The 25,353-nt window shown below is 45.8% G+C and overlaps 1 protein-coding gene across 4 annotated transcripts in view; it reads right to left on the minus strand.

Moving 5' to 3' along the window:
• LOC140492234 (dihydropyrimidinase-related protein 3-like) overlaps window positions 1–25,353 on the minus strand; it is a 240,286-nt gene that overhangs the window by 123,503 nt on the left and 91,430 nt on the right. For all 4 annotated transcript variants that reach the window (XM_072591147.1, XM_072591145.1, XM_072591144.1 and 1 more), the window contains exons 2-3: window positions 6,891–6,979; window positions 782–966 (exon numbers count right to left, since the gene is read on the minus strand). In XM_072591147.1, the coding sequence (XP_072447248.1) occupies window positions 782–966; window positions 6,891–6,979 (274 nt within the window). The remainder of the gene's footprint in view (window positions 1–781; window positions 967–6,890; window positions 6,980–25,353) is intronic.

Genomic DNA, 25,353 nt, shown 5'->3' on the forward strand with positions numbered 1-25,353 from the left:
TGGTGGCTCAGTGATTAGCACTGTTGCCTCCCCGCACCAGGGACCTGCCTCAGTCCTCCCACAGTCCAAAGATGTGCAGGTCAGGTGAATTGTCCAGGCTAAATTGCCCATTGTGTTACGTACATTAGTTAAGAGGGAAATGGGTCTGGATGGGTTACTCTTCCGAGGGTTGGTGTGGACTTGTTGAGTCAAAGGGCCTGTTTACACACTGTAGGGAATCTAATCTCATCAACAGTGTGGAATCAGGCCACTCGGCCCATTGAGTCCCCCTCTGAACAGCATCCCACTCAGATGTACCCCAACCCTGCATTTCCCATGGCTAACCCATTTAAACACTACGGGACAATTTAGCATGGCCAATCCATCTAGACCGCACATCTTTGGACTGTGGGACGAAACCCACGCAGACACAGGGAGAATGTACAAACACCAGATGGAGAGTTGCCTACGGTGGAATTGAACCAAGAGTCCCTGGCGCCGTGAGGTAGCAGTGCTAACCACTGAGCCATTCGATTCCACTTGTAAACAATAGCAGCCAGTTCAACTTTGTCGTGACTCCCCAAAAGGTAAAAACAAAACTGCATTAGTAATTGCAAACATTCATCACAAAAGTCAAGGGAGTGTAGAGTTATTGAGGCGTGCTGCAGGTGTAAAACATGACTGATCGAAGTCCGCGCTCTCTCCATTTTTCAGCACACCTCATTGAGGGGAATTGGTTGCAACATCGTTTCATGAAACAAATGGGGTTTGAAATGTGAATCAGAAAAGCTGCTTGACTCACTTATCATCGTGGTGCCACCTGCCAACGCTGCCTTTGTTCCCTGAAGAAAATCATCAGCGGTGGTGGTCCCCTTGTAGGGCATCTGGAATCGAGTGTGCACATCAATCCCGCCGGGAATAACCATCTTTCCATGAGCCTCGATGATCTTCACACCTCCAGGGACAATCAGATTGTCACCGATTTGTCTGGTAGTAAGAGACAAAACAAACACCCAGGTTCATAGTGTTTATTTTAAAAATCAGATGCTCACTTTTCTCTTTTGCCCTGCGCAAGAGAACAAAGTCCCCATTCCTTCTCCTCCATCTCATTCCACAAACCACGCACCAAATTAGAATCTGCTCTGAAGTTGTTCGGTTGTGTCTTTTCCAGCCAGATTGGAGTCCCTCCTGATGGGATTGAGTCTGTCGGGGGTGGGGTGTGGGGTTCTGACTGGCTCTCCAATTGTCTAAACAGCTCCTCATTCACCTAACAGCCCTAACATCATCCCAGTTACATTCAATGCTGTCACTGGATGCTCATGCATCAATCCTAGGAATGTCAGGACAGTGATTAACAGCAGGAAACCCTGGCCAATTATCAGTCTTTCTAATGGACTAGCACTTAGGCAAATCACCCTCCACCCTAGTGAAATCACTTTACTCGGTTTTGTAACAGCTGGAATAACCAGAAGTAAAAACAGGAAATACTCAGCAGGTTTGGAGAGGGGAACAGAGTTGATGGACGGAACTATCTCAAAACGTCAGTGGTTTTGTCCAAGGTCTAGCGAGCCAGTGAAACACCAATCTCTCTCTTCCAGGGAAAGCCCATTGAGCTGTTGAGGCCACTGTGAATGATCAGATCTGGGTATAGGTGACATAGTGACTAGCACTGCTGCCTCAGAGCACCAGGGACCCAGGTTTGATTCCGGCCTTGGACGACTGTGCAAATTCCACAGAGCCATTCTCCTTGTGTGTTCCACCGGATTTCCTCCCACAGTGCAGAGATGTGTAGGTTAAGAGATTGGCCATGCTAAATTGTCTGTAGTGTCTAGGGATGTACAGGCTAAGGTGAGTTAGCCATGGGAAATGCAGGGATAGTGGGCTGGGTCTGGGTGGGATGCTCTTCAGAGGTCACTGGAGACTTGATGAGCTGAATAGAACAGAATCCCTTACAGAAATAGGCCCTTCAGCACAAGTTCACACCAACCCTCCAAAGGATAACCTACCCAGACCCATTCCCCTACCCTATTACCCTGTATTTACCCCTGACTAATGTACCTAACCTACACATCTCTGGAATCTATGGGCAATTTAACGCGGTCAATTCACCTGACCTGCACATCTTTGGACTGTGGGAGGAAACCGGAGCACCCAGAGGAAACCCACGCAGACACAGGGAGAATGTGCAAATTCCACACAGACAGACACCCAAGGCTGGAATCAAACCCGGGTCCCTGGCGCAGTGAGGCAGCAGTGCTAACCACTGAGCCACCATCCGCCCTCTATCTGTAGAAAATCCAGAAGGTGATTCTGTAAGATTTCTACTCAGCAAGACTCCCAGGTCTTGCAAACTGCAACTTCCAAAAGGTACAGGGACCAAATCGTCTTCTAAGTGTGACCTCACCAATGGTAGCAATTGCAGCAAAGCTTCCTTGCTATTGTCCTCCAAGTGCTCGATCCATTAGCTGTCACTAAACGGTGAATGGGATCCAGGCTGAATCCTCCCTTAATCTCCTCCCTGTATCAGCTGGGCCTGAGAGGTCATTTGCTCACTCTCAGTGATGCCCTGCTTGGATCTAGCCAACTTGGGACAGACCAATGAATAAACTTGGTGGTGTGGTGTGGCGGGGGGGGGGCGTGCAAGGTCAAAGAATTCCCTTCACTCAGACATCTGCAGCCTTCGGACACATTCCGATTAGTCACATGACGATTCTGGCTCATGAGAAAAAAACCCAGCAAAGTTACCACACTGGATGATCTCAGCAAATGGAAACTAATCGTCATGAATTGTGGTTGAGCTGGCAGATGAGATGATTAGAGCAAATTACTAATGGAAAATAAAATGACTGGGGAAGTTACTCTAGACTATCCCAATTGAGAAACTAAGCCGCAGAACAAGAAAAACCCTAGGTTTAGTCCCTGATTGATGAGGGAAGTGATAACTGACATAAATGTCGCTTGATAGGGTGAGACAAACAAACAGGGAGGGACCCTTGTCTTGACTGATACAGGTGGACATTAAAGTAGGAAAGAAAGTGGCTTGACCCGAAACCTCCCCCCATTCCACTCCCTACCCAAAGGGCAACTAGTTGGGCTCTATCTTGGGTCACAGATGAAGGGGGTTAATGCGGGTGGAGTTACCAGAGTAGTGGAAGATACGTACTCTAGTACTCTTCACTGGATGTGTGTTGGGGAGAGGTGAAGGGGTGGCAGGAAGGTGGAACAGAATGGATGGGAGGAGAGATTTCATCCCATAAAAACATCAAGGAGGCCCATCCCAAATTCTGCTTCAAGCCCCAAACTCGCGAGCAACTGGAGCCAATTCATCACTGCATCGTGAGTGTGTCAACTGGAGCCTAACAGCAGTCCACAGTGGAACCAAGATGACATCTTTTTAAAACTCCATTTAGGATGGAGGGTCCCCAACCATGAGTGTCCAGTGGCAGTCTGGTGAATAATGGGAAGGGACACACACACACACAAAACGCAAGCCATCTGATAACTGACTTCATACAGCAATCCTACCATTGGTAGCGGAAACACAATTTGCAAATGCGGGACATCCCAATGCCCATTTTGGGCACAGGCACTGGGGTTGGTGGGGGGAAAGATTGCTGGAGTGGTATAACCACAAGGCACCAACTTCACATTTCAGATCCAATCATGCCACACACTTGATCTTGTCCAGTTGACTTCCAACTCAGCAAGAAAGATTCATTAATCGTAATCAACCATCCTCGCAGGATTCCTACAGTGTGGATGCAGGCCACTCGGCCCATCGAGTTCGCGCCAACTCTCCCAAGAGCATCCCATCCAGACCCACACGCCTCATCCACATTGATGCCCTGGGGTTGAAGTGTTCCGAGGTAGAAAACGAGAACGCCTCATCTTCCGCCTTCAGAACACTTCAACCCCAGGGCATCAATGCGGATTTCACTAGTTTCCTTATTTCCCCTCCCCCCACCTTATCCCAGTTCCAACCTTCCAGCTTAGCACCATCCTCATGACCTGTCCTATCTGCCAATCTTCCTTCCCACCTATCCACTCCACCCTCCTCTCTGACCTATCACCTTTACCCCCACCTCCATCCACCTATTGCACTCTTAGCTACCTTCTCCCCAACCCCACCTCCTCCCATTTATCTGTCCACCCCGCAGGCTCCCAGCCTCATTCCTGATGAAAGGGTCCTACTCAAAACGTCGATTTTTCTGCTCCTCGGATGCTGCCTGACCTGGTGTGCTTTTCCAGCATCACTCTACTCTAGTCTCTACATTTCCCATGGCCAATCCAACACATCCTGGACACCCAGAGTGATTTCCCATGGCCAACCCACCCTAGCCTGCTCATCTTTGGACTGTGGAAGGAAACCAGAGCACCTGGAGGAAACCCACACAGACACAGGGGAGAATGTGAAAACTCACCCAATGGTGGAATCAAACCCAGGTCCTGGTGCTGTGAGGCAGCAGTACTAACTGCTGAGCCCCACGCTGTCCATACTTACTGAATGCCACACTGGCAATGCCACAACCAGAGAGGGAGTCCCATTCCCTTTAACATTGCACCTTGTGTGATTTGGGTGGCACAATGGTTAGCACTGTTGCCTCACAGCGTCAGAGACCCAGGTTCAATTCCCGCCTCAGGCGACTATCTGTGTGGAGTTTGCATGTACTCCCAGTGTCTGTGTGGATTTCCTCCGGGTGCTCCGGTTTCCTCCCACAGTCCAAAAATGTGCAGGTCAGGTGAATTGGCCACGCTAAATTGCCCGTAGTGTTAGGTGAAGGGGTAAATGTAGGGGAATGGGTCTGGGTGGGTTGCGCGTCTGTGTGGACTTGTTGGGCCGAAGGGCCTGATTCCACACTATGAGCAATCTAATCAAAAATTGGAAACATACGGAGACTATACAAAGGAAAAAGTAAATGACTCTGACTAAGCAATGAAGAACGCTCACTGACTAATGTGGCGCAAATTGTCTGTGGGACCTGTCATTACAAATACAGCACACAGCAGGAGACATTCAGAAATCCCAGGGACCAGGAGGGAACTGTTATTATCATTCACTCCAATGGGGTTGGTTATCTTGAATGGAGGAGGTGGCTGTCTCAGAACAGCCAGATCTGGGAACAAGGCCACACAGCCTGTATTTTGCTTCCAGCTGGCCAATGATTGAACCAAAGGTTGTAGTAATTGAAGCATTTTCAGATAAAGAACAGCACAAGGCACTGTGCACACAAAAGGTTACAGTATAGAGACAGGGTTAAAACTTATTGGATACGCCCATCCTGTTAAAAGCTTCGTGCATGCCAACTCATTCCAAACTATCGCCACAGACTAACCAATATGCATGGAAGATTCCAGAAGTATCTCCCTGACGTCTTATCTATCAGTATTTCTAAATCCTGTCGGATACTGGGGTCAGAAGAAAGCCCCAGGAGAAAGTGAGGATGCTGGAGATCAGAGCTGAAAATGTGTCGCTGAAAAAGCGCAGCAGGTCAGGCAGCATCCAAGCAGCAGGAGAATCGACGTTTCGGGCATAAGCCCTTCCTGAAGAAGCCCTTCCTGAAGAAGGGCTTATGCCTGAAACGTCGATTCTCCTGCTCCTTGGATGCTGCCTGACCTGCTGCACTTTTCCAGCAACACATTTTCAGCACAGAAGAAATCCCCTCAAGCACCTGTATAACACCTCAGTCCCACAGTGAGTAGTCATTTCAAATGTCAACCCAGTAATGAAGAGTCAGTAGTGGAAGTGCAAGCCAGGCTGGTACATGATTCATTGAATCCCTGTAGTGAGGAAACAGGCTCTTCGGCCCAACAAGTCCACGCTGACCCTCCGAAGAGTAATCCTATCCCACTACTCTAAATTTTCCCTTGACTTATACAACTAACCTACGCATCCTAAACACTAGAGGAAATTTAGTAAAGCCAATCCATCTAATCTGCACATCTTTGGATTTTGAGAGGAAAACCAGAGCACCCGGAGGAAACCCACGCAGACACAGAGAGAATGTGCAAACTCCACACAGACAGTTGCCAGAGGCTGGAATCGAACCCGGGTGTCTGGCGCCGTGAGGCAGCAGTGCTAACCACTGAGCCACCGCGCTCCCCTAAATGGCTGGTATCATAAGACTTCTGTACCAAGTTTTTCGCCCATTCCACTGCTCTCCTCACTTTTCTATCTTGACTTACCCAAAACAGAATTGAACCCTTTTGCTCACAGACCGCTGGTAACCAGTGACCTGATGATCCATCAAACACAAATCAAAATGCCACTAAAAAAGGTCAAGATGCTTCTCACTGCTTGGTCTTCAATGCCAAGCTATTCTCTGAGTTCACAAATTCACTCTATTTAAAGCATCATGCCTTAGGTCCATGCAACCATGAAAGGCCAATAGATGGTGTTTGGCTTATGGGTACCACCAATAGCAATGGTGCCTTAACGCCAAACTAAACCTTCCCAAATATCTGTAGCGCTACCATAGGTAAGCGTTAGGCCTTCTTTTTGAACCAGAGGTGGTGGGTTGTAATTGACTTACAACTGACCTCCAACCTCCCTTCCCCAAATAACACCACCAACTCTCCTTGGCATTGCATGAGACTAAACTGGATCGATTACAACCTTGACGTCACTTTTGACATTAAGGGGTGCTCCATGATATATTGGGATTGACATTAAGATCGTTGACCTCCTCCTCTAACTTGACCCAATGTCATAGATCAAGGCCCCAAGCAGAATGGCGTCAATCTGCATTGCAAGCCAGCCCTTCAGCCAACTGAGCACACCAAATCTCAATATAACCACTGCTGTTGCATGCTGCAATAATTTTGCCAGAGGGCAAAACCTAGACACAGACTAAGAACAGGCATTGCAAGTACATTTCTCATTTAGGTGATGGGACAAAGAAAATGGCACTTACTTGATGAGACCATCTTCCATGTAGAGGTCAGCATAGAAAGACTGGTCATCATTGACAACACGGCCTCCCTTGATCAGCAATCGGTCACTCTGTAAACAGAAACTCACTGTTATTTCCAGCTTATTAATCAAAACACAAGTCAGTCAATTCTGGGGACATCTGTAACCCAAATCTGGTCCAAGCTTGGATTGCTATGACTTTTGAAACACCTTAGAGGAAACTCAGCTGTGTAGATAGTCAGCATTGCCAACCTTTCCAGATTCTCTTTAGGATCAATCCTGAGGAAAGCATTGAGAGCAGTCCAGGAAAAAAGATGCTGCACTGTAAGGGCAGCATGGTGGCTCAGTGGTTAGCACTGTTGCCTCACAGTGCCAGAGACCTGGGTTCGATTACATTCTCAGGCAATTGTCTGTGTGGAGTTTGCATGCTTTCCTGTGTCTGTGTGTGTTCCTTTCAGATGCTCTGGTTTCCTCCCACAGTCCAAATATGTGCAGGTTAGGTGAATTGGCCATGCTAAATTGCCCATAGTGTTCAGGGATGTGTAGGTTAGCTGCATTAGTCAGGGAAAATGCAGGGTAATGAATCTGGGTGGGATACTCTTCAGAAGGTCGGTGTAGACTTGTTAAGCTGAAGGGCATGCTTCCACGCTGTAGAAATTCTAATTCTGAACATTAAACAGATGTGTTTTCTTTTGGCAACTTTTCCTTGAACAGACTTAATTTGGTTATTGGAAAATAGACTTGAAATAATAGTGAATATTAATTCCATCACACTCCTGGCTTGTGCTTGCAGATGGTAGACAGGATCTGCGCTGATGAAGAGTCATCTAGACTCGAAACATTAGCTTGCTCTCTCTCCATGGATGCTGTCTGACCTACTTTGATCTCCAACATTTTCAGATGGTGGACAGGCTTTGGGAAGTCAGGAGGGGAGTTACTTATTGCAGTATCTAGATTAGAGTGGTGCTAAAAAAGCACAGGTCAGGCAGCATCCGAGAAGCAGGAAAATCGACGTTTCGGGCAAAAGCCCTTCATCAGGAATAGAGGCAGGGTGCCTGCAGAGTGGGGAGATAAATGAGAGGGGGGTGAGGGTGGGGTGAAAGTAGCATAGAGTAGAGACTCACTGAGGTTCTTGTAGAGAGAGGAGGAAAACGTCTTCAAGGCAGGCATCCTTTTCCAGCCCCACTCTAATCTAGACTCTGGTTTCCAGCATCTGAAGTCCTTGTTTTTACCTCGTTGATTTTAACCCTACTGCGAATCCTCTTGCAAGGATGCCTGCCTTGAAAAGGTTTTCCTCCTCTCTCTACAAGAACCTCAGTGAGTCTCTACTCTATGCTAACTTCATCCCACCATCACCCCCCTCTCATTTATCTCCCCACTCTACAGGAACCCTGCCTCTATTCCTGATGAAAGGCTTTTGCCCGAAACATCGGTTTTCCTGCTCCTCGGATGCGGTGCTTTTCCAGCACCACTTTAATCTAGACTCTGGCTTCCAGCATCTGCAGCCCTTGTTTTTACCCACTCATTGCAGTATTCCTAGCCTCTGGCCTGCTCTTGTAGCCTCTGTGTTAATGTGATGAGTCCAGTTGAGTTCTGGTCAACGAAAACCCCAAGAACATTGATGGGGGCGATTCAGTGATGGTAATACCATCGAATGTCCAGGGCCAGTGGTTAGATTGTCTCTTGTTGGTGATGGTCATAGCCTGGCATTGGTGTGCTGCAAATGTTACTCAGCACTTATCAGCCCAAACCTGGATATTGTCCAGATCTTGTTGCATTTGAACATGGACTGCTTCAATCTGCTCCAGAGAATAAAATCTCCTTTATTCTGGTTGATATATGGTCTTGTGAAATTGCAAGTCTAACTTCCAGTAGGTTTTGACTCAGGATCCAAGGCCTTCCGCAGATGAAAGGACATCCCAGAAAGCCCAAGGACAAGGAACACGGAAAAAGTAAGGAGGATGTCTACTGTTGTACAGGTTGGAAGCCAGAGTTTGGCAAAAGGGAGGGCTATAGCCCATAAACTTTATAAAAACAAACACCAGACCAAAAATACATTTAACATGGATCCAGGAGTGCATTAAACAAAAAAGAAAGTGCACAGGTCCCATGAGCCTGCCTTTTAATATGATCATTCGAAGAAAACTATACTCAAGATTACGTAACTCAAAGATAACATTAAACATGATTTGGAACCTCTAATTGTTTCCATTATAACAATTCCTGCTACCACCACCAGTGATATCATCCAATATGGGCTCTCAGGAAACATTTCAAGCTTGGAAAAGTATGCTTTAAACATCGATATTTGATATTTTCTGACCAATTAATGAATCAAAGTCAACATCACATGCCTCCCTCCACATTTTATAGGAAGTCTGGTGATAACATTATGGGTGATGAGCGGTGATTAATGCAGACAGTGAACATTGGATGAGGGCAGCATCACTGAGATTGTTCCTCTACCTCAATAACCAAGTTGTCTGTAGATAATGGTACAGCCTTGGGTAGTGTTATAGAACAGAGGGGCCGAGGGGGTTCAGGTACAGAATTCTTTGTGTCACATATAGACAGGATGGTTAAGACTGCGTTTGGCACGCTTGCCTTCATTGCTCGGTCCTTGGAGTGTAAGAATTGGGACATCACATTGAGGTTGTCAGGACATTGGTGAGGCCTCCTCTGGAATACTGTGTCCAGTTCTGGTTGCCCAGCTATAGGAAGAATATTATTAAGCTGGAGAGGGTTGAGAAGAGGTTTACCAGGATGTTGCTGGGTGTGGAAGGTTTGAGTTATAAAGAAAGGCTGGATAGGCTGGGACTTTTATTTTCACTGGAGCTTAGGAGGTTGAGAGGTGACCTAATAGAAGGTTATAAAATTGTGAGTTACTGATAGTTGTCATTTCCCTAGGATGGGGATTCCAAGACTAGGGACATATTTTCAAAGTGAGAGGAGAGGGATTTTTTAAAAAGACATGAGAGGCCGATTTTCTTAGACAGAGGGTGTTTCATGCGGGAAACAAACTTCCTGAGGAATCTGGGTACAATTACAACATTTAAAAGATATTTGGATAGATATCTGAATAGGAAAGGTTTAGAGGGATATGGGCCAGGAGCAGGAAGGTGGGAATAGTTTAGTTTGGGATTATGTTCAGCATGGACTGGTTGCACCAAAAGGTCTGTTTCTGTCCTGTATGACTATGTTCAGCATTGAGGTCAAGACAGACCATTTGGGTTAAGTTCTGGAAGCCCACCAGCACTTATGGAATGAGATGTAACCTCCGTCACCAGAGAGAGACGACAAAAGCAAGGCTATTTGCAGGACACCTGTGCAGAACCGTCAATAAGCTCTTGCAATGCTTCTCAATACTCAGGCACAACACAAACGCAGTTATAGTCAACACTGGTAAGAGGGTACCAAAACAGGTCAGAGCATGGATCCAACAAACCTTTTAACAATGCATCATTTTCAGCGCTGCTAGAGAGAATTCAGAATCTGGGCATAGCAAAAGGTTTCTTAGAGTCTTGTCCCTTTCCAAAATGACTTTGTTCACAGTTGAACATAAGTCAAAACTCTTCTGGACACTGCTTCCCATGAATGGTGAACACAATGGTACTCGATCTACAGTTCACAAGACAACAGCTCAACACAGTGCCCAATGGGGTGGATCACAGTGGGCATCTTGTGTGTTTTCAGTGAATGCGCAGTTTTGCGACTCTTGTGTTCCTGGTTGTGAATTAAACATAAAAGCTGAGTAAACCGCTTGGCAGTTCACCATACTCTGAGCCTATCCTTTTCGGAACATTAGTCAACTGTCCAGAGACAATGATACTTTTCAGTGTCCACGTGAACAAACTATATCAAAGCAGCGAGTTGCAGAGTCCCATCTGCTTAAGTACGCATGGAACAAAGCAATGGAGCGGGCAGTTAAGTTAAAGCTGTATGTTTTCAATGGGAGTAATTCTGATCTTTGATTTACATGCAAGGGAAATGCAGTTTATGAGTTGAGGAGAGGACAGGAATTAATCAATACTTCTTTACTGTCCCTGTGGGCTAGATGTTTATAATAAAAGGTTCAGATTCCTGTAGGTTATTATAAAAGTCTGGTCTGAAGTATATATGAAACCAGTCACTTCAGGCTTGATTGATGCGCCAACTTCAAGGAGTCTCTTGGTTTAATGAGTCCAAGAAGAGAACAGAATTTGCCCATAAAATACAGGAGAGGCCACGCTGACAAACACAAGGCTGATAAAGCGATGACAGCTCTAAGCAAACTCACATTTTAGTGGTCTCCCCGTCCATGGCCCAGCACAACCTAACACTCATCCACAAAATGGGAGGCATGACTGTCTTTATTAATGACTTTGAGCAAAGAGACAGAGTGGATCATCATAGTTCGACACTTGAGGGGAATGCAAGCTCTGGGGACACAAAGCAAAAAGGCTACAGCAGAGATTTGGACAGAGTGGGTAACACATCAGCAGAAGAACAACATTGTGGGGAAGTGCAAAATAACTAACTGTCATTGTTAGACAGCAGAAGTGTGAAGGTAGTAAATGTTGATGTTGAGAGAGACTTGGTTGCACATGAAAAGTTAGCATGGCAGTCCAACAACAAGAAATGAAAGGTGGTGTGGACATATTGGGCTGAAGGGCGTGTTTCCAAACTGTAGGGATTTTATGATTTGTCACAAGGGGTACTGGAGTAAGAATAAAAAAAAGCCATGTTACAATTACACCAGACTTCAGTGAGAAAACACTTGGATTCTTTCTACTCCTTCATGGGGTGCGGCCACTTTTGGCTGGCTCAACTGTCCAAGAGAAGGTAATGGCAAGACATGTTTTTGAACCGCTTTGGGGTGGAGATAATCCACAGGCCTGTTATAGAGGGAGTTTCTGGATATTGATCCAGTGAGTGACAAAATTCCAAGTCCGGACGGTGCATGGCTCAAAGGGGAGCTCGCATCTGCTGCCTTCGTCCTTCTAGGTGCCAGAGGTGATGGGTTTGGAAGGCATTTCCTGCAGTTCCCGAATCTGACCTGCTTTTGGAGCCACAGTATTTATAGAACTGGCCTAGTTCAGCTAGGGTGTGTTATATGCAGTTTTGATCTCCACATTTATCGAACAAACTATTTGAGGCACTACGACCTCAGAGGACCCTCGATTATCCGAAGGACACAATAATCCTTTGTTTGGTTAACCAAATGCCGGATAACAAAGTTTAGCTAAGCATCGGGGACGTTGAAATCTTGTTGGATAATCTGATATTTAGATAATCAAACATGGGAAAACAAACCAACCAATCCCGTAATTTCCTTCAGGGGATGATAGCTGCCATCTTTACCCAGGCTGATGACTTGTGACCTGCAGTCACATGACTGGCTCTCATGTGCCCACTCCGCTGGCTTTTCAAGCTAAAGGTCACTAGTGATGGATGAAAATAACGTGGTCTTGCCAATGATGCTCTTATTTTAATAAAGAACGAAAAAAGACCCCTCTTTCCTGCACTCCATTACAGGTCATTCTTGTATAACATGCATTTTAGAACATAGAACAGTACAGACTCTCTGGCGCATGACGAGCATTTAGTTTAATCTAAGATCACCCTAACCTATACACCCCTCAATTTACTGCCATCCATGTGCTTGTCCAGCAGTCGCTTAAAATGTCCCTAATGCTACCACTACTGCTGGCAGTGCATTCCAATTTCGTCAACACAAATTGGCTATAACATGATTGAAGAATTGTGGACATTGTTTGGATAACACAAACTTGCTACTGAATGGGTATAGCAATTTTCTATAGTGAGGGGTTGCAGAGGGACAGAACTGTCATGTTATAGCAGAATGCCCTGTACTACCACTGCTCCAGAAGGTAACTTTATTGGCTCCTGTTTGTCCCAGCACTCAAAAGACTGCCCTTCAAGTACAAGTTAAATGTAACAATGCTACCATTAACTAGTTCAGCATAGTGAAGACTGAAATGCAAACCTATCTAAGTTTACCCACAGATTTAGGCTAAGTGAGTGAGATATAGGAACAAAATTATAGACCCAGCTGATGTGACCACTGGACAAGTCAGGTCCCTGAATAAAAAGAATCTGGTTGATATTATATTCTTTTAAAATGTGGTTTTTCATCGAAACATAAAATCAAATCATCAGCGATGTGCACTTCACAAGATGGTTTAGTACACAAAGGAAACCAAGCTAAGCTTTCTCAGTTTAACAGAGTCATAGAGATGTACAGCCATGGAAACAGACCCTTCGGTCCAACTCGTCCATGCCGACCAAATATCCCAACCCAATCTCGTCCCACCTGTCAGCACCCGGCCCATATCCCTCCAAACCCTTCCTATTCATATACCCATCCAAATGCCTTTTAAATGTTGCAATTGTACCAGCCTCCACCACTTCCTCTGGCAGCTCATTCCATACTCGTACCATCCTCTGTGTGAAAAAGATGCCCCCTTCGGTCTCTTTTATATCTTTCCCCTCTCACCCTAAACCTATGCCTTCTAGTTCTGGACTCCCCCACCCCAGGGAAGACACCTTGTCTATTTATCCTATCCATTCCCCCCACGATTTTATAAACCTCTATAAGGTCACCCCTCAGCCTCTGACACTCCAGGGAAAACAGTCCCAGCCTATTCAGCGTCTCCCTATAGCTCAAACTCTCCAACCTTAGCAACATCCTTGTAATCTTTTCTAAGCCCTTTCACGTTTCACAACATCCTTCTAACAGGAAGGAGACCAGAATTAGTTTGAAAGACTTCAAAATACACAGCAAAACAGGATCACAATGATTCCCCATCACTTGGAGACAGTAAGGGCAGCAGATGTTGGAAGCCAGAGTCAATAGATGTGTAGCTCAAAAAGCACAGTGGGTCTGGCAGCATCTGAGGAGCAAGTCAGTCAAAATTTTGGGCCAAAACCCTTCTATTCTCCATCACTTTACGGTTACGCAAAAACCAGAGAAATAGCCCCTTGCTATCAAATCTGTAAGATTGATTTAATTGCTTCTTCTAGAGAATCCCTACAGTGTGAAAGCAGGCCATTCAGCCGAGTCAGTTCCAGTCATGTAAATCACAATGCCTTTTCCTTTGGCCATTCACAATGGAGAGCTTAGACTTTCCCAGCTTTTAAATAACTGCAGACTTCAAAACCAAACACTCCTGGGTCCGGAAGCTTCAAAAACTATACCCTTTCACTGAACTGCTCCAAACAACTTCTTTTTCTGGGAGACTATACATTTCCTTCAAACTCAAGTCATGCCCCCTTTAAACTATGCAAAAGCCTTCAATGTCTGGGCTTTTCTAAGCTAAAACCAATTCTTGATTATTCTAAACTCAAAAATCAAGCAAATCAGAGAATCCCTACAGTGTGAAAGCAGGCCATTTGGCCCAGCCAGTTCACACTGACCCTCTGAAGGGCATCCCAGCCCCCTATTCTATAACCTCACATTTCCCATGGCTAACCACCTAGCCTGCATATCTCTGGACTCTATGGGGAATCCAGCACAGCCTAACCTGCACATCTTTGAACTGTGAGAGAAAACTGAAGCGCCCGGAGGAAACCCACGTGTACACGGGGAGAATGCTGAAACTCCACACAGACAATCGCTCGAGGTTAGAATTGAACCTTGGTCCCTAGCACTATGAGACAGCAGTGCTAACCTCTGAGCTACCGTGCTGCCCATTGAATGCCTTAAAATGTTTCTCTCTCTTGTCATAAACCCCTACAGTATAAACATAATTTTAAGAGTACACAAGATTAATAGTTAAAATTCACAGTTCCAGAAAGACTAATGGAGTTAACTTTTCAAGGCTTTCACAAAAATAGATCAAGACCCATAAACCACTATTTTCAAATCCAAACGCTTAAAATTAAGTGTTACGTTCATAAGACACCTTTCATCACAATTGGAATAAGAGTATGCCATCCAAACCCTTCACATTTCTTCCCTCATTCAGTTTGATCACAGTTGAGTTGTGTCTCAATCCAACTTGGTGCTGAAATCTTGAAACATAGTTCACCTTAACAAAACTTCATCAATCTCAGTTCAGGAAATTTTAATGAACCCCGGGTCTCGGTAGCATTTTGAAAGGAGGAAAAGGGACAGCTTGCTTGCTGAAGTGGTCTTCTTCTGCCTTCCCCAACCAGATGGAACAGTTTACCAATAAACATGATCAAATTAAAGGTCTTAATAAAAATCCCAATTCATCTATGCTGCAAGGAATAGTAACCAAGGTAAGTCAAGTTTTCTTTATTCATTCACGGAATGAGGGTGTCGCTGGCTAGGCCAGCATTTATTGTCCATCCTTAATTGCCCAGAGAGTAGTTAAGAGTCAACTACATTGCTGTGGGTCTGAAGTCACATGTCGTCCAGACTAGGTACAGGTGACAGATTCCTTGCCTGAAGTACGTCAGTGACCCAGATAGGTTTTTCCGACAACGATTCATGGTCATCATTAGGTTATGAATTCCAGACATATATTGAATTCAAATTCCACCATCTGCCATGGCGGGAATCAAATCCGGGTTCCCACAATGTTATCTGGGTCTCTGAATTCACAGTCTAGCGATAATACCGCTAGGCCATTGCCTCTGCTTCTCATAATCCCACCCTTCCAACCCTACCAAGTACTGGCATTATCTTCCAGTCAAACAAAGATGGATATGGGTTCATGACAGACGTTCCTAAAATATTGAGAGGTATAGACAAGAGTTGACAGTAGATTAGATTCCTACAGTGTGGAAATAGTCCCTTCAGCCCCACAAGTCCACACCGCCCCTCTGAAGAGTAACCCACCCAGACCCATAATGCACCTAACATTATGGGCAATTTACCATGGCCAATTCACCTGGCCTGCACATCTTTGGGACGTGGGAGGAAACCGGAGCACCCGGAGGAAACCCACGCAGACATGGGGAGAATGTGCAAACTCCACACAGACAGTTGCCAGAGGCTGGAAGCGAACCTGGGTCCCTGGCGCTGTGAGGTAGCAGCTAATCACTGAGCCACCGTGCTGCCCTTAAAAGGAGAAACCTTCATGGTATCCTCATCTGGTATGGGGATTGAACCCATGTTGTTGGCATCACACTGCTCCCCAAACCAAACATCAGGCCAAATGATCTAAACCAACCCCCACCAAGGGGGAAGTTGTTCCTTCTTTAAGACAGGGCATTTCAAGATGAGAGTGCATATTTTTAAGGTGGGAGGAGAACGATTTTAAAAAAAACATGAGGTAAATTATTTACACAAGGTGTGTTTCACATGTAGAATGAGCTTCCTAAGGAAGTGGTGGATGCGGGTACAATTACGACGATTAAAAGACATTTGGATGGATATATTAATAGGAAAGGTTTGGAAGGGTATGGGCCAGGAGCCAGCAGGTGGGACTAGTTTAGTTGGGATTATGTTCGACGTGGACTGGTTAGACCAGAGTCCGCTTTCATGCTGTATGACTCAAGGGGCTCCCACGAGCTCAAGTTAGGTTAAGCAACAAGGTTCTTCAAGCCGTTGCTGTTCATCATGGACTCCAAGATGATACATTTCTAAAGGAAACCTTCAGTGGCCTCTGACAAGACTGGGTACATAAAAACACAGCCCTTGCATCTGAACTTGGCAGAGTGTTGGCAGGTTTTTAAAAAGATTCCTGGCGATCTCGCATCGAAACATGGAGACAATTCTAATGAGGACATGGAGCAGGAGAGGGATGAAACACACCCTCGTGCAGGAGATTAGTTAACAGAATGAGGCTACGCTGTCCCTGTCAAGGTTTACCAGGGCATTCTGTCGTGAATCTGCTGAACAAAGGTTTTGTTTTTGACATATTGTAAGAAATCTAATTTTTTAAATGGGTGGAAACTGCAGGCAAGGACTCATTTGCTCAGTGACATCATGTCTAAAAACAGCCAGGAGCTGCTTTAAATTTCGGTGGCACGAGTTGGAGTTATGAAGAAAAACAGAAAATGCCTTGAGCACACAGCAGCTCAGCATCACCCACACAGGGAGCTGGCCCAATTTAATACGTGGTTGTGTTTGTATATGGCCAAGGTACAATCTGCAGGCCTCACTCAGACAGGAAGGACTCTGGTCAGCAGCTAGTGACAAGGTGCGTACGCACAAATGTGAGGGGGCGGGGGGGTCGAGGGGGTGGGGCCCGGGGGGGCAGGGGGGTGAGTGGCAAGTGAGAGGGGGGTGAGAAAGAGGGGATGTGAGGGGGGTGAGGGGAGGTGAGTGAGTGAGTGAGTGAGTGAGTGAGTGAGTGAGTGAATGGGGGGGTGAGTGGCAAGGTGAGAGGGGGGTGAGAAAGAGGGGATGTGAGGGGGGTGAGGGGAGGTGAGTGAGTGAGTGAGTGAGTGAGTGAGTGAGTGAGTGAGTGAATGGGGGGGTGAGTGGCAAGGTGAGAGGGGGGTGAGAAAGAGGGGATGAGAGGGGGGTGAGGGGAGGTGAGTGAGTGAGTGAGTGAGTGAGTGAATGGGGGGGGGTGAGTGGCAAGGTGAAAGGCGGGTGAGAAAGAGGGGATGTGAGGGGGGTGAGGGGAGGTTAGTGAGTGAGTGAGTGAGTGAGTGAGAGAGAGAAAAAGGGGAGCGAGCAACAGGGGAGGGGGGTAGAGATTGAGGGGGTGTGAGATAGAGGGGTGGGGGAGGAATGCCTGGGGTGGGGGGGGGGGCGTGGAGATGAGAGAGCAGAGGGGAGGAGTGAGAGAAGTGAGGGGAGGGGTGGTGAGATATAGGGAGCTGGGGGTGAGGGCAAAGATTGGGAGACAGGAGGAGGGGTGGGGGGGGAAGAGGGAGTGTGTGTGAGGAACAGAGAGTGAGGGTGTGAAAGAGAGAGAGAGAGAGAGAGAGGATTATATGTGTAGGTGTACTTTTGTTAGCATTTAAGAGGTAAAGACTGAAAATCATCATCTTCACCGTAATCTGCACCGCAACAAAAAAATACTTACACACATCCCAAGCTTAAAAAAAAAGCATCACATCCTACAGGAAAGTACTCTTTGAACTGACAACTATATTTGGGTCACAAAATGAACCTTCTAAATATGCAAAGAAAAATGTCACTCCCCTTTGTTGTTTCTTGCATTTATCCTCTACTCTCGCTGACAAAGAAACCCAGGTTTCCATCGTACTTAAATCCCAGATATTGTGGAAATAAACGTTATTTTCTTTCAAAGGGGACAGCACAAATAAACAGTCTTCTCGTCAGAAAGCAGCAGCCCCCTTATACACGGGGGATGCATATTAAAAAACTGCACAAAACCTCTGCAATACTCTGAGAGATCAGCAGCGTGGAATGGTAAGGGAAAATCAAATTAAGCCCTTTGTCAATTTTCTCCTGGAGAGTTGGTCATTAAAACATTTCAAAGGTTTATCGAATCCCCTTCCTTTATAGGATGCAGCAGAGACAGCCCAATTAGCTTGGTTGTTGAAAGAAAACAGATGAAGGGGCTGCAGGAGTTAACTGAAATCCCTTTGCCCCTGGGTCAAATAGATCTATGGTCTCAGAACCCAAAGACAGCACATGTGCAATGAAAGACCAGCACAGCTAAAACGTCTTGGAAAAAAAAATCCCTGCAGAAATCATCCAGCACTTAACTTGATTACAAATTGAGGAAGCTTGGACAAAAAAAAGTAAAAAGCTCCATTTTGTTTCGGTCACTCTGTCTTTTCAACTTTAGTTGGTAATCAGCTTTTAATGCCTTAGCTGCCTGCATTGATCAGTGCTCACTGGCCAAGGTTTATAGACTCAAAGTCTCCCTCTGAAGCTTAATTGAGTTAAATAGGGCACGGTTACAGCTGCAGACACTGAATGGCTTCTCCTGTTCCTCCATTTCCCCTCCCCCGCCCTTTCAAACACATACAGACACAGACTCCCCGACATATTCATTGTTGGGAGGTAGGGTGAGGAGCTTTGACTGGTGTTCAAATATACTGGTATGATAAGTGGTCCAATCCTAGCTACTGCCTTGCATTTGAAAAAGGATCACTGCTGCCATACAGATAGTTGATTTCTGAAGCGTTTCATTGTGTCAAAGTCGCATAACATTTGTATTAGAACCAAGTTCACATAATCTGAGTTGTTAGAACACACAAACAAACCTATTCAAAACTTCGTTACAAATCACAACACCAGGTTTAGTCCAACAGGTTTATTTGGAAGCTTTCGCAACACTGCACCTGCATCAGGTGGGGCAGTGGCTTAGTGGTTAGCACTGCTGCCTCACAGTATCAGGGTCCCAGGTTTGATTCCAGCCTCGGGCGACTGTCTGTGTGGAGTTTGCGCGCATTCTCCCTGTGTCTGCATGGGTTTCCTCCCACAGTCCAAAGATGCGCAGGCCAGGTGAATTGGCTATGCTAAATTGCCCATCGTGTTAGGTGCTCCAACCAGAGGGAAAATGGGTCTGGGTGGGCTACTCTTTGAAGGGTCAGTTTGGGCTGAAGGGCCTGTTCCCACACTATAGGGAATCTAATCTAAGCAGGTGGTTGTGGAGTATACAATCATACATCGCACGGACTTATACTTCACATCCACCTGATGAAGGAGCAGCGCTCTGAAAGCTAGTGCTTCCAAATAAACCTGGTGTTGTGTGATTTTTAACTTTGTCCACCCCAGTCCAACACTGGCATCTCCAAATCATTACTCAAACTTCATTTACCTTAATATTAAAACAGACCTATTCAGTCTGTAATAATGAGAGAACATCACTGTTTCCTTTAGTCACAGAATCCCTACAGAGCAGAAAGAGGCCATTCAGCCCATCAAGTCTGCTTGGATCCTCCAAAAGAATATCCCACCCTGTCATGCAGCACCACGTTTTCCATTGCTAGTCCGCACATCGCTGGTCACCAAGGATAATTTCCCATGGCTACCCACGTAAATTGAACATCTCTGGACTGTGGGAGGAAACCCAGGCAGACACGGGGAGAATGCGCAAACTCCACACAGAAGTCGCCAGAGGCTGGAATCAAAACCGGGTCCCTGGTCCTGTGAGGCAGCAGTGCTAACTACTGAGTCAACGTGCTGACCACCTAATGTCACTTTTATTAACCTACATAGCTCCTGCTCAATAATCAATCCAACTTTTGAGTTCTCATCGTCGTGTGCAAATCTCTCCAGGTTTTCACTCTTCACCATCTCCAATCATTCAAGCCGAAAATAACTCCGAGCTCCTTTCAACTCTGGCCTCCTTGTAAACACAGTTAGTCTTTGGCCAGCTATGTACAATGGTGTGGCTTTACCTTTCCAAAGCTCTGCCTCTCTCTCTCTCTCTCTCTCTCTCTCTCTCTGTAAAGATTATCATGTTTTAACCAAGCCCTTCCCTATAATGCCTCCTTTACCTTGGCTTCAACTATTGTTTCAGTGCAATTTTATGAAGCAACGTTGGCGATTTTAGGATCCAAAAGAAAAGATACAATATAGCTGCGTGTTGGGATCCCTGACAGTGCTGAGAAAAGTTAACAGCCAATACACTTTCAATACATCTTTTGATCTCCATTCCAGATTTCATAAAAAAAGGGCTCCTGATGAAAATGGTGCACAGATGTTTGGTGTTCATGTAGAACTGGCTTCAGAACTGACTATCTCAGGGGACTCTATTGACATGCCCACCCTTGATGCACTGCCTATAACTCTGTATTATCTCACTTCAGATCAAGTCATGCATTGCCAGGACTGGAGGCACTCTCACTGAACGGAGTTTCAAACCCCTACATTCCAGTGACGTCAACAGCTAGAAAAACACAACAGGTCAAACAGCATCCGAGGAGCAGGAGAGTCAATGTTTCGGACCATAACCCTTCATCAGGGCTGGGGGAAGGGTAGGCGGGATGGTGATAGGTGGATGCAAGTAGGGGGTTATTGTGATTGGTCAGTGGGAAGGGTGAGGGCAGATGGGTGAATGGGAATTGAATTGAATTGAATTTATTGTCACGTGTACCGAGGCACAGTGAAAAGCTTTGTCTTGCGAGCAATACAGGCAGATCGCAGAGTTAAGTAGCATAGATAGTAAATAATAGGTAAACAGCAGCACAGGCAAACGTTAAGAGTTTGAAAGTCCATTCAGTATTCTAACAAAAGTAGGGGAGAAACTGTTGCGAAACCAGCTGGTGCAGGTGTTCAGGCTTCTGTACCTTCTCCCCGATGGTAGAGGTTGTAGAAAAATATTGCCAGGGTGGGGTGGATCTTTGAGAATGCTGGCAGCCTTTCCTTGACAGCGGGCCTGGTAGATGGATTCTATAGATGGGAGGTTGGCCTTAGTGATTAACTGGTTAGAGTCAGGTGGCGGGTGTGGGGGGTGGGGGGGGGAGGGGGGGGTGTTGGTGGTCACAAGGAGGAGGGGAAGGGGGCTGAATATGTGATAAGGCTGGGTGGGGTGGGGTGGAATTTTGAAGCTGAAGTCAATATTGAGGCCATTCAGCTCCCCAGGTGAAATTTTAGGTGTTGTTCCTCCAGTTTGCATTTGGCATCACTCTGACAGTGAAAGAGGCCAAGGATGGACATGTCGCCAAGGGAATAGGATTAAAATGGAGGGTGACTGGAAGGTCAGGTTGGTTGATGCATGCACAGCAACCACAGCTGACACATCACTGGATAAGTTGTCATCACTGGGTAAATCAAACCTTCATGTTGCTGCCAACAGTTACTACTGTACCAAATGGAGTTTGCTTTATTTATTATCGACAGGGTTAGACTAACATCCTTTATTCTGCGGTCTTTGCAAAACCGAAACCCGACATCACAACAACCCTTTGCAAAACCTAAGCCATGGGTTGTGGATCAGGGCTTCTCACTTGGAGTTAACCCCTGTTCGATTTACAGTGGCCAAGGGCATGCAATCTCACCACAGGCCTGCAAGGCATTGCAAAATGGTCAAGTGATTGCACACTTTGCAAAAACGTGGTAGACAACCCACATCCAGTGACCACCCAAAATCAGCAATGAATAAAAGCTTTTTATAGACTCACTGATGGCTGTGGCAGAAGAGCTGGACACGACTGCAGGGATGCTTTGGCCCTCTTCTTAGAAAGAACACAGAGGTGCCGGTGTTGGACTGGGGTGGAGAAAAGTTAACAATCACACAACACCAGGTTATAGTCCAACAGGTTTATTTGGAAGCATTAGCTTTCAGAGCGCTGCATGGTAGATAGCTATCTGTCGAAGAGCAGTGCTCCAAAATCTTATACTTCCAAATAAACCTGTTGGACTATAACCTGGTATTGTGTGATTTTTAACTTTATCCACCCAGTCCAACACCAGCACCTCCAAATCATTGTTAAAACTTCATCTACCTTAATATTAAAACAGACCTATTCAGTCTGTAATAATGACAGAACATCACAGAATCGCTACAGTGCAGAAAGAGCACACTTAATTGTAATTATACCTGAGGATGAGTCCTCAGTTTAATAACATTCCTGACCATACAGATGTCCTTTGTTTCTTCATTAAAGGATCAGCATTATTATGCATTCATAGACCTGATTTAACAAACCTCCTAACTTTATGTTACAGAAGTTGCTACACAATAAGTTCAGTCCCATCCCTGCCACTTTTACTTGTTCAAAAGGAGAAAGGTTTCTCTACATCCCCACCTTGTACCCTATAGCAAGGCAGGGGAATGGGTTCAGGGTCAGGTTAGAAAGCTGGATGTATCTGCAGTTATAGATCTTCCAAGGGCATCAGGGAAAAGGCAGGCTGGCCTATCGCTGGATGCGGGGCCACTAGACTGCTCTATTCTAAACGCGAGAGATGGCAAGGCAGCACTTTGCACAGAAGCATGACCCAGGAAGCAGCTCTTCCAGCTCCTGACTGATGTCCCATACAGATTCAGACTAATAAGCAAGACTGGGCTTGGGTATGAGAGAACAAATTCATATCCCACTGTCTTGCATTTGCTTCTCACATAGTATTCTTGAATTACTGAAATCAGAAATGCTTAGGCTTTCAATTTAGAGTCAGATGGATATGTGGAGGCCAGAGGATCACATATTAAGTGAAGAGCCATTAACCTCCATGTATGTTGAGTCACTGACGCCAACAAATCTCAGTGTGATGAGTATTTACCAACCACTGACTCCAATGTCACTTTCCAAATATCCAAGGGCACAACACGTCAAATGATTCAAACCAGAAGGGAGCAAACAAAAACTTGCAAATTGAGGTTGGAGTGCCAGGATTCCAAGGCCACAGATTGAAAACCCACATACTAAAAAAAAATAACAAACTCTAGACTCCTCAATCTGCAGTGAGTCTTGCCCTCTACCCATCCCATTGCAATCTCACCACAGGGAACTGCACTCGCCCATCCCCACCACACCAAGTCTGTCACGAGTCACATCTTTTGAAGGGATGTGACTTGAATATAAAGAGAGGCCTCGTCACAAAGGCAATGCTTCAGTGTTTCCAACCATGAATGGGCACGCTGCCCATTCATGAGAGGAATCAGATGCGATAATGAGGGTTTAAGTCGCCAATGAATTTTGTATTACCCCCACAGAAAGCAACATGTGATTGAACCAGAGAGACAGACCGACAGTGGGTTTTGTGTTTGCAAGTATTGGAAAGGTATTGGAAATAAAATTTGGAGTGGGGATGGGGGTGGGGGTAAACAGATGCAAATGAAATAATTAAAGACCTGAACTGAGCGAGACAGTTTACACTCAATTTTGCAGCCCTAATTAAAAGGTTGTTGCTGTGCTAATTCAGTCCTTGTGCATACAACTCTTGTTACATATGCTGAAATTACTCACGTTTGTGACGATGCTAACTAGCCTAAAGCGATCTGCCTTTCATCCATCTTGCCTGATGGAAATTTGGAGCTCAAGCCAACTTCTACATTGCACGCAAAATAACCCCAGATGCCAAGATTCTTAGTGTCAGTGCAGTGATTGTAACTCTGTTCATTTGGTTGGCATTAACTCTAAAAAGGTCAACAACTCCCTTAAATGGGATGTTAAATGTCAGCATGTGGAAAATTACATACAACAAACAACGTAGGGCAGCACGGTGGTTCAGTGGTTAGCACTGCTGCCTCATAGCACCAGGGTCCCAGGTTCGATTCCAGCCTCAGCCGACTGTCTCATTCTCCCCATGTCTGCGTGGGTTTCCTCCGGGTGCTCCGGTTTCCTCCCACACTCCAAAGATGTGCAGGTTAGGTGAATTGGCCAGAGTGTTAGGTGCATTAGTCAGAGGGAAATGGATCTGGGTGGGTTACTCTTCAGAGGGTTGATGTGGACTGTTTGGGCTGAAAGGCCGGTTTCCACACTGTAGGGAATCTAATGGCCTATATTAAAAAAACATGCAGCCACCACAGACCCAACAGGTAAGGAGTGCAATACTTGAAGCAAACATTGTAGTATCATCAAAGAATAAGTTGTGTGTTATGATGGGATACTTGGGATCCACTTGGATGGAGAGGGACTTACTCGACTCTGCATCTATCCTCTACCTGTGTTCACCTCTCCCGACCTCACCCTCTCCCCATCCAAAACCCTCACCACCTCATTTATCTGCAGCTCCCCTTACACCCACCCCAGTCCTGAAGAAGGGTTACAGCCAAAATGTTGACTTCTTCGCCTCCTGATGCTGCCTGGTTTGCTGTGTTCTTCCAGCCTCCTGCCTGTCTACTCTGCATTCATTCAACAACTTAAAGTTAATCCTGATCTCTTTCGATGAATATCCATCCTAACCTTCCTTTCAAAAGGTGCAAACAGGAGGCAATGTGACATCGCTCTGGCTCAGATATGTACTTGCAGAGTGGTACAGCCGTATGTTGAGAATTCAGATTGCATACTTGCATTGCAGAATTGGGTTGGAGTGTCAAACAGGCAAGAGCACTAACCAAGTGACTGCCCCAAGTTGTGTGCATCACTGACAAAGACTTTGCAATGGTTCTTCCAACCCACTTCCCTCCTCCAAGTATTTGGTGAAATGTCAAAGTTCAGGGCAAACAAGGGACAAGAAATAAATGGTAAATGATCCTACACAGTGGTGACTTACTGAAAAAAGCAGTCCCCCCATTTCAGTTCATTGTCATGGTCCATTACCCAGTTCACTGGCATCATTATTTTAGGTACGGAAATCTGCCAGTGTTTTGCAGGTCTGGCCTACACATGACTCCACACCTACAGCAATGTGGTTGACTTCTTCAATGCTGTCTGAAATGGCCCAGCAAGCCACTCAGTTTAAAGGACAAAATAGAGTCATACAATACGGAAACAGACCCTTTGGTTCAAGTTCTCCATGACAACCAGACATCCTAAATTAACCTAGTCCCATTTGGCCAGTATTTGGCCTGTATCGCTCTAAATCCTTCCTGATGCCTTTTAAACACTGCAAAATGTATTGGTTTGAAGGCTCTTCAGACCCTTAAAGGGCTTTTGCCCAAAACATCGATTTTCCTGTTCCTCGGATGCTGCCTGACCTGCTGTGCTTTTCCAGCACCACATTCTTGACTCTAACC

The sequence above is a fragment of the Chiloscyllium punctatum genome, chromosome 20 (genome assembly GCF_047496795.1).
Source record: "Chiloscyllium punctatum isolate Juve2018m chromosome 20, sChiPun1.3, whole genome shotgun sequence".
Classification (NCBI taxonomy): domain Eukaryota; kingdom Metazoa; phylum Chordata; class Chondrichthyes; order Orectolobiformes; family Hemiscylliidae; genus Chiloscyllium; species Chiloscyllium punctatum.